The 18,152-nt window shown below is 39.7% G+C and overlaps 1 protein-coding gene across 3 annotated transcripts in view; it reads right to left on the reverse strand.

Moving 5' to 3' along the window:
- Cdkal1 (CDK5 regulatory subunit associated protein 1 like 1) overlaps positions 1-18,152 on the reverse strand; it is a 572,332-nt gene that overhangs the window by 225,028 nt on the left and 329,152 nt on the right. For all 3 annotated transcript variants that reach the window (XM_055619051.1, XM_055619049.1, XM_055619050.1), the window contains one exon: positions 13,421-13,587. In XM_055619051.1, coding sequence (XP_055475026.1) covers positions 13,421-13,587 — 167 coding nt within the window. The remainder of the gene's footprint in view (positions 1-13,420; positions 13,588-18,152) is intronic.

An 18,152-nucleotide genomic window follows, 5' to 3' on the forward strand; every position in this document is an offset into this window, starting at 1 on the left:
TGTGTGTGTGTGTGTGTGTGTGTGTGTGTGTGTGTGTGTGTGTGTGTCGGTGTATTTGCCCATTAATTAATTAATTAATTGATTGATTGATTAATTAATTAATTAATTAATGTTATGCGCATGTTCAGTAAAGACTTGAAGAGGCCCCGGGGCGGGGGGGCAGTGGAGACTGATGCACCAACCAAGGACTATGCATAGAAAGGACCTAGGACCCCTCCTCAGATATAGCCCATAGGCAGCTTAGTCTTCATGTGGGTCCCTTACTAAGGGACTGTCTCTGACATGGATTCTGTTACCTGCTCTTCGATCACTTCTCCATGGCAGAGCTGCCTTGCCAGGTCACAGAGGAAGAGGATATAGGCAATCCTGATTAGAATTGATAGGCTGGGGTCAGTTGGTAGGAGAGGGAATTCCCCCTTTCTGAGGACTAGGTGAGAGGGATAGGAGAGAAGAGGGAGGAAGGGTGGGGCTGGGAGGAGATGAGGGAGGGAGGCTATGATAGAGAGGTAAAGTGAATAAATTTTTAAAAAATTTAATTAAAATAAAGACTTGAAGAGGTGCTAAGTTCTGACCTTCCTCTAAATCTGAGACATTCTATAAACAAGAATTGAGGCAAAAGTACAATTAAATGGCCTCTCTGACCAAGCAATGGCAGCATGGAGTAATGCTCATATAAGACCCTATGCAAAAGCTAAGACATTTATATTTTCCATGCATTTAAAAACGTTATTTTTTTGTAACTATTAGTTGATCACTAATCAAAACAGGTGGAGACATCATATAAGATCTGGAGTACAGCTATTACAAAATTAATTCTGTGAAGGCATCAATAAATAACAACAGCAGTACAAGCCCTGAAGAGGCTAAGCACCTGCTTTCCAGAACTAACTCCTCATGCTGTTCCTACTGTCCAGTGTTCATAAACAGCAATGAAAATCTGTGCAAATTTGGCTTATATACAGGACAAAGGTACTAAATAGAAATAGAAAGAGACTGAGAAAGGCCAGAAATTAAACTGAATACAAAGACTTTCAATCAGCATTTAAAATACAAAGAAATAAAAACATTGCTACAACACTAAATTAAAGCAGAATAATGTCTCACTAAATAAACCATACCAAAACACAAAAATAACCACAGACAGACACACATACACACTTATGTTGTGAAATGTTTATGAGCTAAAATTTAAAAAAATTTCACATCAACTTTCAGGAGTTGTGAACAGGCAGAAGAGTTGATAAGTTCAACAACAGAATACTTGAGGTCCAAGGGACACAAAGAAGAAAAATATAAAGAAAAATGAACATGTGGAATTTCCATAAAGCCACGTCATTGGCCACAGAGCACACTGGACCACATAATAGAATTGTTTCAGAAGATGAGAAAGGAGAAAGAACACCAAAAAAATGATGCCAACACCTTCTTATTTAAAGACAGCATCACACAATCTCTGCACTTCTAAGCAGGATTTGGACCTCCATACTTCATAAGCAAAGCACGGAAGGTCAAAGGCAGAGAAAATACTGAGAGAGTTGATAGAATCATCTTAGCACACACAAGGGGCTCTCAGTAAGAGTAATGGTTGTTATTTTTTTTTTTAATGTCAAAAGAAAGTAGAAGCTGGAAGTCACTGAGATAAAACAAACAAACAAACAAACCATGAACCAAAGCCTCTATGTCCTGAGAAGCAATTGCTGAGATGTGAATAAATGACACACTCTGAAATAGACAGAGACTGACAGACTTGCAGACACACCGGCCTACCTAGTAATACAAAATGCGAGACCTTTATGTTGACAGGAAGGGGCACTGGGAAAAGCCTCCAATCCACATGAAGAGCTAAAAAGCAGTGATAAAGACCACTCTGCAGTGATGAAGACAGTATAAATGTGCAAGCAATCAGGAGAGTACAGCACTCAGGGTGGCAGCACAAAGCATGAGGGAGGAAACGGCTTTGCTAGCGTGTTATATAGGCTATTATAGGCAAGCTGACTTAAAACCAAGGTAGACCGGTGCAAACTAAGAGCTGGGACCTGGAAAAATGAGTGCTTGTGTCGGTCAGCATAGCTCTCTTCAAGAAGTGGTATAGATGTAATCAAGTGAAAATGGAGTAACACTGAATTAGAAGAGGGCATTGTGTAACAGAGACAGAGAGAAAAAAAAAAAAAAAAAAAACCATGTACGCCTTAGTCCAGACTAGCATGACCTATGCCAAGGCCTACAGAAGCAAACAGAAATCAAGATGGAGCTGACTCTCCTGCAGTCCTTCATAGGAACTAATCCTGTTAGCAATTTCAGTTAGACGTTCAGCCTCAAGAATTGAAAGAATTCTTTTCTTCTTTTCTCTCCTCCTCCTCTTCCTTCTCCTCCTCCTCCTTCTCTTCTCGTTTTCTTGATTGTTTTATTTTGTTTTCCTTTGAGACAGGATCTCACACGGCCCAGGATGACCTAGAAATCGAAATTGCTAAGCGGGGGCAGGAGAGATGGCTCAGTGGCTAAGAGTGCTGTCATTTTCTTGTAGAGGATCCTAGTTCCTTTCCCAAGGCCCATATCAGGTGGCTCGAAACCACCTCTAACTCCAGCTCCAAAGGATCCAAACTGCTGTAGTTGAGGATAGCAGTGAACTTCTTATCCTCCTGCCCCTCCTCCTGATGATTATGGGGAATATGGGCATGTAGTGCTGAGGATCTAACCCAAGGCCTTTTCTACCAGTTGAACGACACCTCCAACCTACTTTCTGTTATCAGCAACCAAGTTTATGGCAGTTAAATATAAAGGTGCTGAGGGAGAAGCTAAAAAACATAAAATTAGTAAAATACAGTAGCTAAATCAACTCAAAGTATAAAATCTAACATTTAAGCTGACTAGAACATAGGCAGAGATTCAACATGATGCTGTAGGAAAATCATAGGTATAAAGCTTGTTTTTGTCATATATATATATATATATATATATATATATATATATATATATATACATGTAAACTATGAAGATTTTCTTTCTTTTACTTTAGAGACAAAAATGCCTTTATATAGACCCAACTGATCTTAATCTAATGGCAATCCTCCTACTGCAGACTTCAGTGAATGATAACACTTTCAGCAAGATTACTTTTGCTGTGAACTATTAGAGCCACATTCATCCAAAACATTTTCCCTTTACAGGTAACAAACTTCTCAGTGATTTTAAGACCACAATAATAGATGCTGCAAAAATAATCAGAGCTGGGCACAGTGGTGGATGCCTATTAATCCCAGCACTCAGGGAAGCAGAGGCAGGCAGAGCTCTGTGAGTTTGGGGCCAGCCTGGTCTACAGGACAGCCAAGGCTACACAGAGAGAAACTCTGTCTCAAAAACAAACAAACAAATCACACTCTCTTTTGTGACAGTCGGTTTTACATCAACTTGATACAAGCTAGAGTCTCTGGGGAAGAGGGGTTGTCACTACAGAAGACAAGAAAGCCTTAGCATGTTTTCTCAATTAGCGATTGATGTGGGAAGACCAAGTCCACTGTGGCTGGTGTCCTTCCCTTGGCAGACAGTCCTGGGCATCAAGAAAATAGTCTGAGCAAGTCAAGAGGAGCAGGACAATAAGCAGTGCTCCTGCTCCGTCTGGTTTCAGTCCCTGCATCCCAGCTTCCTGCCCTGAGCTCTTGTCCTGATAGCCCTCAATGAAGGCCTGTGTGAAAGAGGGACATGTGACTGAAGTAAACCCTTTCCTTTCCAATGTGTTTAATCCCAGCAATAGAAACCAAACTAGAACACCTCACAAATTAGCCAACAATTTGCAAACTTTCCACATTGTTCTAAACAGATTGATTTTCATTGGGCCCATATTCTACATCCTCCTATACTAAAAATCACTGATTATTCCTGTAGACCTTTTTTGTCTGTTATCAGCTATTTTACTTCTGCTATGACACATGCAAATGACGGATTCTCAGCAATAAAAATAACTCTAATGTTTCAAATGTAGGAAACAGTTGTTATTTATTGTTAAGACATTTAAAAATCTTTGGATCAAAACTGCAAAAGCTCAACATTTTCACATGTATTGTTTCTGCAGCAGAAAAAGCAAGATGGTGGGTGAGGGGAAAGGCAGTATCTCTGTATGCTTACCCATGCACAAGTATGTGGTATGTGTGTGTATACATATACATATCAGACATGAAATATGAATAAGTAATTCTGTGGATGACAGACACAGCAGACTACAGAAATGAAGGTCATTTTGACAGATAGGCATAGTGTTCCTTAACAATTCTATGAACCTTAAGTTCATCACCAGACTTTCTGTTCTACACCATGATATACCTGAGAATTCTATTACCTGCCTGATATAAAATGTGAGACTTTCATCTTATTAAGTGGTGAATTTAGTTAGTGCCTAAGGTGGCCTTTAGGAGGCTACCAGAGCAAAGACATCCATATAGAAAGAGCCATGAAATCCAGAGAGAAATTGTTGAAGAACATTGACCTGTCTGTGTGTTAGTGATTCTGTGAGCTTGTGAACTTGGAAGTTGATGGTCACTTTTCTTAATGGCCTGAGCCTAACTAACATCCCTAACGAATAAGGAAGCTAGAATACCTGTGTGGTGCACCCTGCCCTTTGAACTATAATAACTTTAACAGGTAACTTGAAGACTTCCTTAGCTACTCTGAAGAAATAATGTATTTGGCAAGCTGGAAAAACTTTCTAATAATGAAAATTTTTTAAAAAATGAGGTCATATCCATATCTTAGGCAAACCAGAATATTAAAATGAATAGGAAAATGTGCACACTGTAAAAGAACCATGTAAATTCCAAGGTTTCTCAAATATCCTACAATGAAAGAAAACTACTAAAATGCCTGTCTATATTTAAAAGGACTGGTGTGCATGTGTATGTTTGTGTGGGGGGTGGGCTTGTTTTACAGATACAAGAGGGTTATGGCTCAAGGTATTAGACTATGACCTCAGTTTTTCATATAAGCACTGGCTAAGGCTTTCCACTTTATTCTTATCTTCACACATCACTATACATCATGACCTATATTCAGTCACTCAGGCAAGAGACCAAGAGCTATGGAATTGGGAAGAGCGCTCAAAAGTTGATATCACAACATGGATGAAGGCACCTTAGGGTAACCAAAAATGGTTTGCCCACACTTGGTCTAGACTCCTAGGAATATTTTGGAATTTAGAAATTGGAACTGAGGTTTGCAGTGAAACCTGCAGGGCAGGGATTTCTCTATAAAGGATGAAGAACATAAATTTTTTTTTTTTTTTTTTTTTTTTAGGCAAGGCCTTTTCCCACTGTTCTCCCCAGAAAGATATAGCCAAAATTGTTTCCACTTTTAAAAGATTCATCAACAAAATGGTACACTCTCCCTTTAAAGTATATCCAGAAGATAAATATAAAATAATATTTACAAAAAAATAGGGTATTAATAAAGGAAATGGATTACTAAAATAAAAAAAAAAAAACAAACAAACCCTAGGCAACAGAGTAATCTGCCCTGAAATCAAGTCTGTCTGCTCATTCCAGCATCCTTCAGTCTCATGCTATTTAGAGCTCTATCACAGAGATCTGTTGCTAGAATCTGGAGCTCAATGAGCGATAGATGACTGAAAACTGCTTCAGCATCTCAGGTTGGTCAGGTGTTAGAGGCTGGGCCAGTGTACAAGTCAGCACTGTAAGAACAATGAGGCCAAGATGTAAGCATAGTGAAGACGCCAATGGTTCGGTGGAAGGCTTGACTGAGGCTGCTGAATTGGACAACCCATATGCAAGCAGGAATCTAAAGGGCAGAAAATTAGATGAAGCCTACTTTCCTGTTAATGTGAAACAGCACTTTAATCTCATTTTGTTAATCAGAATTAGTCAAACCACCAGCAAGCCAGGGCTGTCCTCTCTCCCACCCATATCCTCCCCTCCTGGAAGCCCTGAGAATTAGGTTTCTAATAGAAGCTGATAAATTTGCTGTACTATTTTAGTTAGTGTACAAAAATTCTGGGTTTTATTATGATATTTTCTTTTTTAAAAAAAGATTTATTGTTATTTTATGTGTATAAATATTTTGCCTATAAGTATGTATAAGTACCACGTTCATGCCTAGTGTCTGAAGAATCCAGAAGAGATCTCTTGGAACCGAAGTTATAGATGACTCTGAGCTACCACATGGGTGCTGGGTGTAAACCCCATTATGGCATTTTCATAAATGTATTTCATTAGAGGTTGTCATACTATCTTCCCCAGATTCTTCTTTGTATCTTGATGATCCCTTTCTTCCCACTCAAATAGTCCCTTCCAGTACATACACACAAATACACATAGCTGCCTGTCCACGCATGCGCACGTGCACACACACACTACTAGTTTGCTTTCTATTGCTGAGATAAACATCATGTTCAAAAGCAGCTTGTAGAAAAAAAGGTTCATTTCATCTTACAGCTTATAGTCTGTCAGGGCAAGTCTGGGCATGAACTTAAGGAAACTGGAGGCAGGAACTAAAACTGAGACCACAAGCTCTAAATCCCATAGCTTGCTTAGCCCACTTTCTTATATACTCCAGAATCACCTACCAAGAGGTGGCACAGTCTACAGTGTCAATCATTAATCAAGAAATGCCCCCACAGATCTGTCCTAAAGGCTAATGGTGAAGACATTTTCTCAATTAAGATTACCTTTTCTCAAATGATTCTTTTATCAAGTTGAAAAAAAACCTAACAAGGACAAACACACACACACACTCACATACACATATTAACACATGTATATGTATATATGTATATGAACTTTCCTGATTTTTTTTCTCTCTCCTCTTCCTCACAGTTTTCAGATGGGTACAAACCATTATCCCCACACCTTCAGAGACTATATTAATCTCCTGATGTTTATTTGCAAATGCTGGAGGTAAGAATGACATAGTACTGTTGAGTACCAACAGCAAGAGACAAGACTCCAGCAGGCAGGTGGAATAACACATTTATGTTGATAGCAGAAATAAAAATTCTTTCTTTCTTCCTTCCTTCCTTCCTTCCTTCCTTCCTTTCTTTCTTTCTTTCTTTCTTTCTTCTCTCAAAATCATTCAACACAAAGTTTTATTTGTCAAAACCCAGGAAATATTAGCATATAATGGTACAGAATCAATTTACATAATTGTCTACTGTTCTGGAAAATATCAATACTGGGGCAAGGGAGAGATGTTGTAAAAATCCCATTTGAACTGCTCACTCTGGAAATCCTGAACTGCTCTGATAAAATGCGAGCACAACAGGTACTGAGTCTGCCATTATATTGACATTATGAGGCATTTTAAACAGTCTGCCAAGCCAAACATATTATTAATGTTCATAAATTACCATGCACCCAAAGTCCTTGACAGACATCCATTGTTGTTCATCAGACACGTGCATTCTGGTAAGTGCACAATTAGGTTAAAGGATAAGGTCACTTAGCTAAAAACAAGCATGCTAATATCAAGAGCAGCAGGAGGCCGACTGCTGTAGTAACTAAAATATTCCAAACAAAAGCATGGGGAGCACTGAAAGTATCCCTGTTTGCATTAACCTTGTGGTTCCACATGTCTTACTGAGCACAAATCTTTACCAGCGTTACCCAATGCAAATCAAGAAACAGAATGTAATTTAACATTATTAATGTGAACATAGTAACAGTTTCCAACAAAACTATATAAAATTTAAAATGTACAGTTTATTTCATTCATAACTTGAATGTAGGAACAGCTTGTAATAAAAAATCCAGTGTAGGTAAGCCCACCTGCCCCCTCTAAGGAAGCTGTAAAGGATCATTAAATTTCTGTCCTGATTTTGGAACATAGAGGACTCTTAAAAAAAGGCAACTGTTACTTTAAATTAATCATAACACAGGAATAACATGGCTGCTTGGAGAGCCACAGAAGACTTGGGTGAACATGTGAAAAACTAATGGAAGTCCTGAGAAAATGTGTGTTTCCAACATGGGAATGACTATTTCAAGAACCAATGCCTCAGACCTATGAAAACTGTACAGCCTTTTCTCTATCCCCAACCCTGGGGTAAAGCTCAGGGGGATTCTGAATCCTTCCTCTGGTCTAAGCACAAATGCTGACAGTGTGGGTAAAATTGAGTGCTTACAAACCACTGACCAGTGTGCACAAAAACTGCAATTTTCTTCTCCCAAATGTCGACAGCTTGAGGCTCCTGGCCTGCACAGACCCCTACAACGACTTGCTAACTCTTCCCTCTGTGCTGTCCATAACAGGCACACTGAGGTTCTGGGTGGTGATGTAGTTGCTGCAGCTCCATCAGAAATGGCCCATATGACCTGAGCTTTTCTTTACTTGTATCTGTCCTTTCTTCTCTCCCTTGTCACCACTACCACCCCAGTTAGGTTTCTAGTACAAAGCCATGCTCGAGACAGTATAGCTTAAATAAATAAAAGCCCACACAATTCAGCCGCTTTAATAACTTTTTCCCACTACCTAGCCCACAAAATTATAGCCAAGACAAATTATGTGATTTTTCACTTCTCCTCAACTATATACTAACCACTTTTCCAGTGACAATTATACATAAAAATAAAGTTAAGAAGAAGAAAGAGAAGAAGGATGTTAAGGGTCTTGACAACCTACAGCTTCAAGAGCCAGGCAAGAACCTCATGTTCTGTAGTATACAACTGAAAACAACATCAATATACAACTGAAGACAATTTCACTATGACAGGAGCCAGGCCACACTGTGTTATATAATGAGCTTGGTGACAGCCTAAACTACAAAGAGCCTGTCTCAAAAAAATATCAAAAGATACTATCATTGGGTATTTTCATTTCATAAGGCAAAAAACAAGGCATATCTTAAGTTTCCCCAAGCTATCTAGAGTATCTTTGCAGAAGTGTAACTCATGAGAGAATGAAAGAGAGAGACAGAGACAAAGATAGAGACAGAGACAGAGACTTGTCAATCAATCCCAACCTCTTCTCCAGTCAGAATCTCAGGACAGATACTACTCATGTAGCCGAGGACCAGCGTGAAACTTAGAACTGCTTCAGCTTTCAGTGTACATTAAGTGTGTATCAAAGGTGCTGAAATGCAGAGACAGACAGGAAGACATCTCCAGAAGGTGACAAAGGCTGTGGTGGGAAGACATGGAACTAAGTCATTAAGGTTTAACCAGCAGGCGTGAGGTCCATATATGCTGTGAGTCAGAACTCAAGTGGTGAGGGATGGAGAGCATTTCAGTGTGAAAGAAGATTAGAAGGAAGCTTAGTAGTGATCTAGTGGTGTGGTTTAGCCAGTGATGCGACTGTCTTCATATTGGGCTGTCTGGACAACGGCATGCAGGCAGTAGCATCTCAACAGCTAACTACTCTACGAAGGAAAGAGATGCTATGAGGAAAGCACTCTTTATATGTAAACAACGCACACTAAGAAAACTGTGCTGATTCAATGTTACTCAGTCCTAGACAAAGTTGCCCACAATTTCTAGTGCCATCTTGGCAGTTCACTCCATGACTGCCACTAACCTCATAGCATCTCCCTGGGCTCATGTATGCAATACCTGCCTATTAGGAAAACGGTTAAACAAAGCAACGTCCTTACAAAAGTGACCAAATGTGCAAGCTTCTTTCCTATTTTTAAGGTCAGCATTCCTGGAAGAAGAGTATGCTGGGTTTATTTCATGAGCACTGTCAAACATTTCCATTTGCTGCTCAAGGGAGTGGGAGTAGGGTGGGGAGGGGCATCTTTTTCAGCACATCTGGCAACAAATATATGTTTGGAACACATTACCAACCATGTTCTTACATGAGAAGAAAAGAAATCTCAGAAGTATGGGTTTTTCTTTTAAATATACACGCAGGACATATAGCTGGGATTATAAGGGTACTAAAACAACAAATGAATGGAGATAGAATTAAAAAGGATCCCTAATGACATAACAAAGAGCTTATTGCTAATGTTTGGTCATGGAGAGACACCGGCAAATATAAAGGAGGAAAAATGCTTTTAATTCTCTGTTGTAACTGCGGTTTCTATTATCATATGTAAATATAACAGTATCACATACATTCATAATTACATTTCTTCAATTCTATCAATAGTTTTTAAATCACAATTTTAAAGGCAATACATTAAAAACAGTACTTAGATGTTCCAAAAAGACAGCTGACCTGTCTGCCTGCAAATAGTGAAGTTTGGTTCCCCTTAGTCTATATTTATTCGGTATCTACTACAGAAAGTGTCCAACAGATTGCCAGACTCTTGATGAAGCCATCTCTTTCCACAGAGAACTAATGAAAGCACAGCCTCAACTGATCTGTTTTCTACACCCTATCTCAAACAGTAGAATTCTGGGCTACCCTTATGTAACTTCCCCTTAAACTGCTGTGAGTGTAGATGGACATGTACAGAGCATGTGTTCTCAGAAAAGGAACTCTTTAAAATCCAGCAAGTCACATGGATGTGAACAGAATTCTCTTGGGTGAGACTCCTCAATTAAAGTCTGTGGTGTGAAGCATCTTCCAGGATCACAAGAAAGCCCTGTTGTAAGAACAATATCATCAGGCAAGCTTCTCTTTTGGGATACTAAGGCTCAAAGCAGTTATTTCAATAGTAGGCTAGTATTCCAACAGTGTCAACCCTGCACCCCCTTCCCTTGGCTGCTGTTCTTCTGTGTTTGTCTGTTTGTTTTGTGGAGCCCTAGCTGTCCCGGAACTTGATCTGTAGACTAAGCTAGCTTCAAAATGACAGAGATCTTGGCCTCTGCCTCCTGAGTGCTGATGTTAAAGGCGTATATTACCACTGCCCGGCCTGCTATTGCTTTTTAGTTCCATCTTGTTGGCCTCCTCGGCGCCTTACCCCTTTCGTTCTTCTTGGTGACTTCTTGGCATCTTACATAAGTCCATTCCTTTCTGTTGAGTGATATACCCCTAGCAAGAGGACAGTGAAGAAGGGAGATGCACTACTGGCAAAGCGGCTGAATATCTTGAGCTGATCTTCTTTCTGAAAGCCCTTTGAACGCCGGTACCCAGGGTATCTTTTGTGTCATACAGGGTATACTTGCCAATCACATCCTGGATCTGCACCACAGGAGGAAGAGCATCAAGGTATGAAGGTCTTGTGAAAATGCTAAGAGCTCTTAGCATTGAAAGTAAAAGCATTACTTTCAAATGGCCTGGACTTTTAAGTTTCATGCTGGCCTTTATTCTTTCTATTGTTCTGGATGCCCTATTCCTGGGGAGGGAGGTAGATTCACCTGCATCACTGCTTTAATTCATGAAACCATGACTTTCTGTGGGGCAGGCTCTTATCTTTGAAACTCATGTATCTCATCATCCTTCACTGCCTCTATTGGTCACAGTCTCATGACTTCAAAGTTTGTTGTTTTACTGTGGGCTCCACAGTTTCTTTGATGAAGGCTCTTCCTTTATTCAATCTTTTATACTCATTTACTGAGGACTCTTGACTAAGACAGTGACAGTGAATGAGAAAACAGAAGCCTATTTTAAAGCAAAGAATAACACAGTACAATGTCATGACAATTAGAAATTTTACCATGTTGAGCTGAGGATGGAGCTGAACTGAGGCCACATACCCAGCATTCCTGGGACCTCACTACATCACAAAAATTTAAAACAACAACAAAAAAACCAGGGCTTCTAGAATGCATGAACTAACCATTTGGTGTTTCTCAGATAAAGTAAAGTCACACTGAACAACATCTGTGGTTCTTAAAAGGTCTTCTAGAACACCTTTGGGAGACCAAGAAATCAACCACTGCTTTAAATAGACCACACCAGCACGTGCTATGAAAACAGTATCTGTGGCTACAATATTGTCACCAATTAATATGCTGGATTGATTCCAAGAAGAACTTGCTTACCACCTTTGAACAACTTTATTCTTTTCATCCTGTTTACTCTCTACCTGAACTATGTCAAAACTACTTTAGAATCTCAATCAACTTTTCTTTCCAAACTAAAGGAAATTGGCATGTTACCATCAGCTGTATATCAGTGAGGGCCGACCCCTTTTCTACCAAAGACACAACTAGCACATTGTCGGGCCTCTGCCATGTGTGCCTCACACTTACTGCAAACACAGAGAGACTGCCATAGATCCATTTTAACTGAAAGCACTTGCTTTTGCAAGTGTTAAGTCAAAGTGTTAAGTAGAAGTTGACATGCTTGTGACTCATTTTAAAATAGCAAATTATAATCAGCTGACACTGTATGAAGCCTGAAAGTCGTTCTATAAATCACATGTCTATAGAAAGACTGAGTTGGGAAAATGCAGAGAACAAAACTGGAACATGTCTCCATCATATATTACAATTACCAGTTTGTCATCAACCACTTGAAGGATTTCTAAAGTATGCTGCTGATATTAAGGTTTCTCTTGAACAAAACTCTCAACTAGCCTTTTGAAATAAATTTTACAAGATTTATTGGGTAAGTGTCTGTTCTGTGTGTGGTGGGAAGGACAGAGGATAGAAGAGGGCATCATGGTATACACTGCAACTGAAATTATAGGCAGTTATAAGCCACACAGTGTGTGTGGTATAAGCCAACTCTGGAAGAGCAGTAAGTGTTCTTAAATTTCTGAGCCATCTATTTAGCTGACCCTACCCTCAACCAAGTAACATTTTCAATGTTTAAATAACTATTGGCATTTGGGTACTAAAATTTAGCAACTATGCTTGCTTTTTGCTTTTTGCAACATAACTTTTCTGTACAAAAGTAGTGCAAGGAACACCCTTGATAAAAAACAAGACTTGTTTCCTTACTGTACATATGACTAGCAGCATCTGGGCTTGAATCCCAGACTCTAGAGCTATAGTAATATTTCTCTAATAATAATCATGGCTCCTAGAATGTTCTTTTTCATTGGAACAATTGCTCCTTTGTCCACATTCTTTGCTTGGCTTTATGTAGTATCTGTCATCAGATAGCACAGTTCCTTGGACACATGCCTATTTTTTTTCTAGTTTGACATTTGGCTACCTAAACTAAAGGTCAAACTGTAATGTTCAGAAGTCTCTAAACCATTCTCCTCTTTTGCTTCCAGATGCATTCCAAAGTTTCAAGTCCTATGTTCGTTTGATTATACTTGCTCCCTATCTCCAATACAAGGAAAAAATTGAAAAGTCACCTCATACTTAAGACACAGCATCTTCACAGACACAGTTAAAGCACTCTGGTTAAATAATGACTGTATATACATAGTGAAATTAATTAATTACTCAATCAAATATTGAGAAGGTAAAAGTCAATGGGATAGAATTAGAGAAAGGTGCTTTGCAAGCCTCATTCTCTCTTGGGAATGTGAGAGCATAGGCACATGTGACAATGGTTCAAAATGAACCTCATCCAGTGATTCTGGGGCTACCATGTGGTCTGTCCTGGTGCCATCTGTGTCAGCATGATCGTTCCTTACCTCCAGATGCTCTAAAATGTATGGTGGATTCGTCATGCCCAGCCTCAACATGGCTCCCTCTGGAATCACTTCCACCAACTTCCACAGGAGTGTGGGGAGATCAGTGCCAATGTCTCTGCCATAGGCCCCAGTGTCTTCGCTGGTCAACCATATCTCACAAACACCCTCTGTGAATTAAAAAGGATAATTAACAAATCTGTGGCCCAGCCATTCCCTTCACCATACAGCTGCTCACCCTTTTTAATGCAGCATTTTTAAACACGATTATGCACGCAGTCTGGGCACTCAATTGCAGAGAGAAAGCAGCTTATCCTTCTGTGGTGGTGGGCTATTAAGTTCATTTTATGAACAGCAGAGAGTTTCAACAATATCATAAATTACCAGTGTGTCCTATGAAGTCATTAATGCTCACAGCCAATCACTTTAAGCATGCTTCTCCAAAGTACCCTGATCAAAGTAGACCTTCAGTCTCTCTCAGAGAACACTCACTGACCACCAGAAGCCCTGGAATGGAAAAAGTTCTCTGCAGAAAAGGAAAACTGGGAACAGTCAACTTGCTGGTCAGCTTGTCATCAACCACCACCCCCTTCAATGTCAACTGTAGTTAAGGATTAACTCACAAGTTATTAATTATAAGACACCCATTTTGCCCATAGTAAGTATTTTAATCTATCTCTTTTGTTCAGTTAAAACAGTACTCACTTTATTTTCAGATTAGGAAAAAAAAAAAAAAAAAAAAGGATGGCTGGTACATAGACTAAGTGGCTGCCTCGGAAACCTCTGGACTAACTGTGTCAGATCTTGGGAAATGTTTATTTTGTTGTTGTTCTTGATATAAGGAAACTTATTTTCAAAGGAAGCTTATGGCTCGAGCTGGGATGGACAGCATGTGCCTATGGTCTTAGCCCTCAGGCAGCTGAGACAGGAGTACTGTTGCAAGTATAAGACCAACCTAGGCTTCAAAGTTCCAGGATATAGAGCAAGCGTTTGCTTCAGAAAGTAAAACCAAATAAACAAAGGTTACAACTTGTAATAACAGTCTTCCAAAAACCAAGAGAAAATACTTTTGGATCACCTAGTACCATTAAAAATGAAATAGAATGAGCAAGAGTCACCAAGGTTTCCTAATAGATATGTAGACCCTTTCTGAACCCATATTCATTGAGAGGATTAGCTGATTAAAAAGGCTAAAATAAACAAAAAGGAGCATGAAGTTAGCTCAGGCTCAATTGATCCCCTGCTTATAAAAACCTCAACATACAGGGGTATAAATGTAGTCTCCAAAGGGAAACATGTGGAAGTTTCTAGAAACTGTCTTAAAATTGTCATTTCATGGCAGAAGAGTTTCCAAAGCACGTTTAAATTGTAATGGCCAAGAAAGGCAACAAATATGACTTGTTTGTGAACATGGATACCAACTCTACAGAAGAAAGATCACAACAGAGCTTTTAATTACTAGTAATATGGCCCACAGCTTGTAGTTAAGATCTCTGGAAACCATTCTTTCTTTAGGTAAGTGCTATAGACTTTATTATTAACAAACCTGCAAAATTAAATCTTATCCTTCCAGAGATATGCACATGTCTCAGAAGACTCACGGGTAGATGTGAACTGCTCAGTTTTCACTTAAAGAATCAAGGATCAGCAATAAGAACAAAAACTATTGAAAGACATTAACTTAAAAATAAAAACTGGGGATGCTTTTAGTATTAAAATCAGTAGTGTAGCTGGGTATCATGGTGGATACCTTTAATCAGGAGGCAGAGGTAGCCAGATCTCTGAGTTGGAATCCGGGATGATTTAGATAGTGAATTCCAGGACAGAGATGACTACACAGTCAGACCTTGTCTCAAAAACAAAAACAAAAATCAACAAAATCAGTAATGTTAGGACTGTCTTATATGCTTCTTTAGTTTGAATATACAGGTTCCAAAAATAAGCCTTGACCCTTCAAAGAAATAAACCTGGCATGTATGAACATAATCTTTAATCAAATAATTTCTTTTTTATTTAAAATGCAGTTTGTCAACACCCACCAACCCAAAGCTTAGGGAGCATCACGGAGGATGAGCAGAAAGAATGTAAGGGGAGTGCTATGAGACACAGTTTTCTGGGTGTGATAGCCTTTGTGATGGAGAACTCATGATAGCTGTGGTTACCTTCACAAGGCCTGCCTGGGGCAAGTCAAGCGCAGTCACTGTTCCAGCAGGCAACAGTAACTGGACTCAGGGTTACAGGCTCAAGATGTGAGGACATGCAAGCATGAGGAGGAAGTGTTGTGGCTTGTCCAGGGGAAAAAGAGGGAGCTTAGGTGGGTATTATTGAAAATATGATAAGAACAAATTCAAGGAGCTGGTAGAAATGAAGCAGCCTTTTAAGTACAATTCTGTAGAAAGGGACACAGAACTGACAAAAAGCAAAATGGCTGTCATGTGAATTTGGTGCAGAACAGTTGTTTTTAATATGCCCTTCTCTTTTCTTAAAGGTCAGGAATTGCACCCCTCCCAAACTCTCCAGCTTGTTGGCCTCAGACAAAATTCTCTCCCAATGAATAGTTTGGAGCTTGACACTGATCATTCTTCCCAATTCTGAGCTCAGTCATGAAGCAGATCTGCTTTCTAACCTGTAACTTAACCTCTGAATTTTGAGACAAGTAGAGGCTAGCCCAGCCATGGGAGAGAAGAGCCGACCCCCACCTCCCACGCATTTGTCAGTAACTCTGAAAATGGAACTACCAATCTGATTCTTATGATCAAGCTATTTTACATACATGTATGAAATTGTCAAGAAATAAAAAGACGCTCTTTTAAAAGTGTTCTGATTAATGGTGCTATCTTGGTTTTAAAATTATGGGTGCCATTAGACATTGCACTCATGCAGACCTGGTTATTTTCAAAGACAGGGTTTCATGTGCCATAGCCTGGCCTACAGCTCACTCTGTAGCTGAGGCTGGCTGCAAACCTATGGCTTCTATCCTATCTCAGCCTCTCAGATAACAAGAGTGAACCACAGAGCCCATATTCATACAACCTGCTTTAAAACACTATAATTTAAAAAATAGAAAAGCTCCAAGAAGAAAGACAGCCAATTAACAACATAAACACATTTTTAAAACATTCTGAAAGAGGTTATAAAAACAGGATATTAACTGTGATTTTCCAGTTACTGGCATTTGAGCAACACAATGTGAATATTTTTAAATGAAACAAATTTTAATTTATAATTTTTCCATCCAAATGGTTCCACGTATGCCTTATGTAGAAAGAGCAAGCTCCTGGAACAGTGCCCTCTCTGTTGCTAGATGAATATAGAGGAGAAAATCACTCTGGACAGAATGGAAGTAACATCCACTACAGAGAACAGTGGTCTGCTCTCACAACTGCAAAGGTGGGGACCAATAGCCCCTGGGGGGCTGCAACTTCAAATTACATCATGCAGAGGGAAGCAGCTGGGATACTAAATCACTACAACAGGAGCAGCAGTTTCTGCATCCCTAAGACAGAGGCTGCTCCAGTACTCGGACCCAAAAAGAATACACGCAGTGATAAGACCTGGCTGTGGAAGCCCTGCCATGCCAGATCAATCCAAACACGTGTGATTTCCTGCTATGAATCAATAAGGTTTAGACTTTGTAAGGCTATCTTCCAGTCATTCATTCTAGTGAGAGGCAATTCCTCAAATTTCTGCCACCAACAATCCATTATACAATGAAAGTAAAGCAAGGTAGTATTCATGGTCTCATGACTGGTGCTCGCTGAAGTCTCATGATCATGCATACTGCAAGCGGTCCCTGCCAGACTAGGCCTGTGCATGAGTGTGATGGGGAAGCTGGGGCTGCACTGAGGTACAGACATGCTCATGTCTGCATTTTCACTGTTCAACTTACACTCAGCAGTGCTTGTCTGAACAGCTTCAATCCATCAGGAATTCAAGTACTCATACTTTATTTGCCCTTGCCTAATGTGTGCCCCATAAATGATACAGACCATGAAGCGTCTGCATTCTAAAACTGCCTATCACATAGGCACTATCAGGGGCACTGGGGCAGATACATAAAAGCTTTCTGTTCACTTCTTCTCAGGAGGAGCAGGGCTGGCCTGAGAAGCAAAAATGTCAGCCCCATTCTTGAAGCAGAGCACAAACTAGGATTCTTTTCAAAAGGATGTTTTACTTTTCCTAACTGTTCTATCCTCTTATGTCCGTTCACTTTCCCCAGACAGTTCTGTTCACCTGCTGTTCTAAAGTTCACCAGGCTTGTCAAGTCATAGCAACCTTGGAGAGTGCTAACACTGATAAGCATCCCGATGTTAGGAAGGAATGAGATGAAGTCTGCAGGAGAGCCCTCCCTGTAGAAACTTACCCTTCAGAACCCACTATCATCTTCCCTGAGCCCATGAAGACTGCACTTCCAACCCTAGCTACTTCTCCTTAAGTAGAGACAATGCCAAAAGCTGTAATCCCGAACTCTGCTGCACAGTAAGCTGGGGTGACAGAGACGGGAAACAGAGAAGCCACAAAGGGTGAGTAGAAGAAAGACAATAGCCTCAATAGAATATTTTTACTACAAAGAAAGTCTTACTTAAAAAAACAAAATCAAAATTTGCCAAAACTCAACTCTAAAAGACTCTCCCCTGTATGAGTGCCACTATAAAAATTAAAACATGGACATAGTGCAATTTCCTGTTTATAAAGTGAGACCTCTCTAATAGATCTTGCTTTATCATTGGGTAAA

The sequence above is a fragment of the Psammomys obesus genome, unplaced genomic scaffold (assembly GCF_907164565.1).
Source record: "Psammomys obesus unplaced genomic scaffold, mPsaObe1.curated_primary_1811, whole genome shotgun sequence".
Taxonomy (NCBI): Eukaryota; Metazoa; Chordata; class Mammalia; order Rodentia; family Muridae; genus Psammomys; species Psammomys obesus.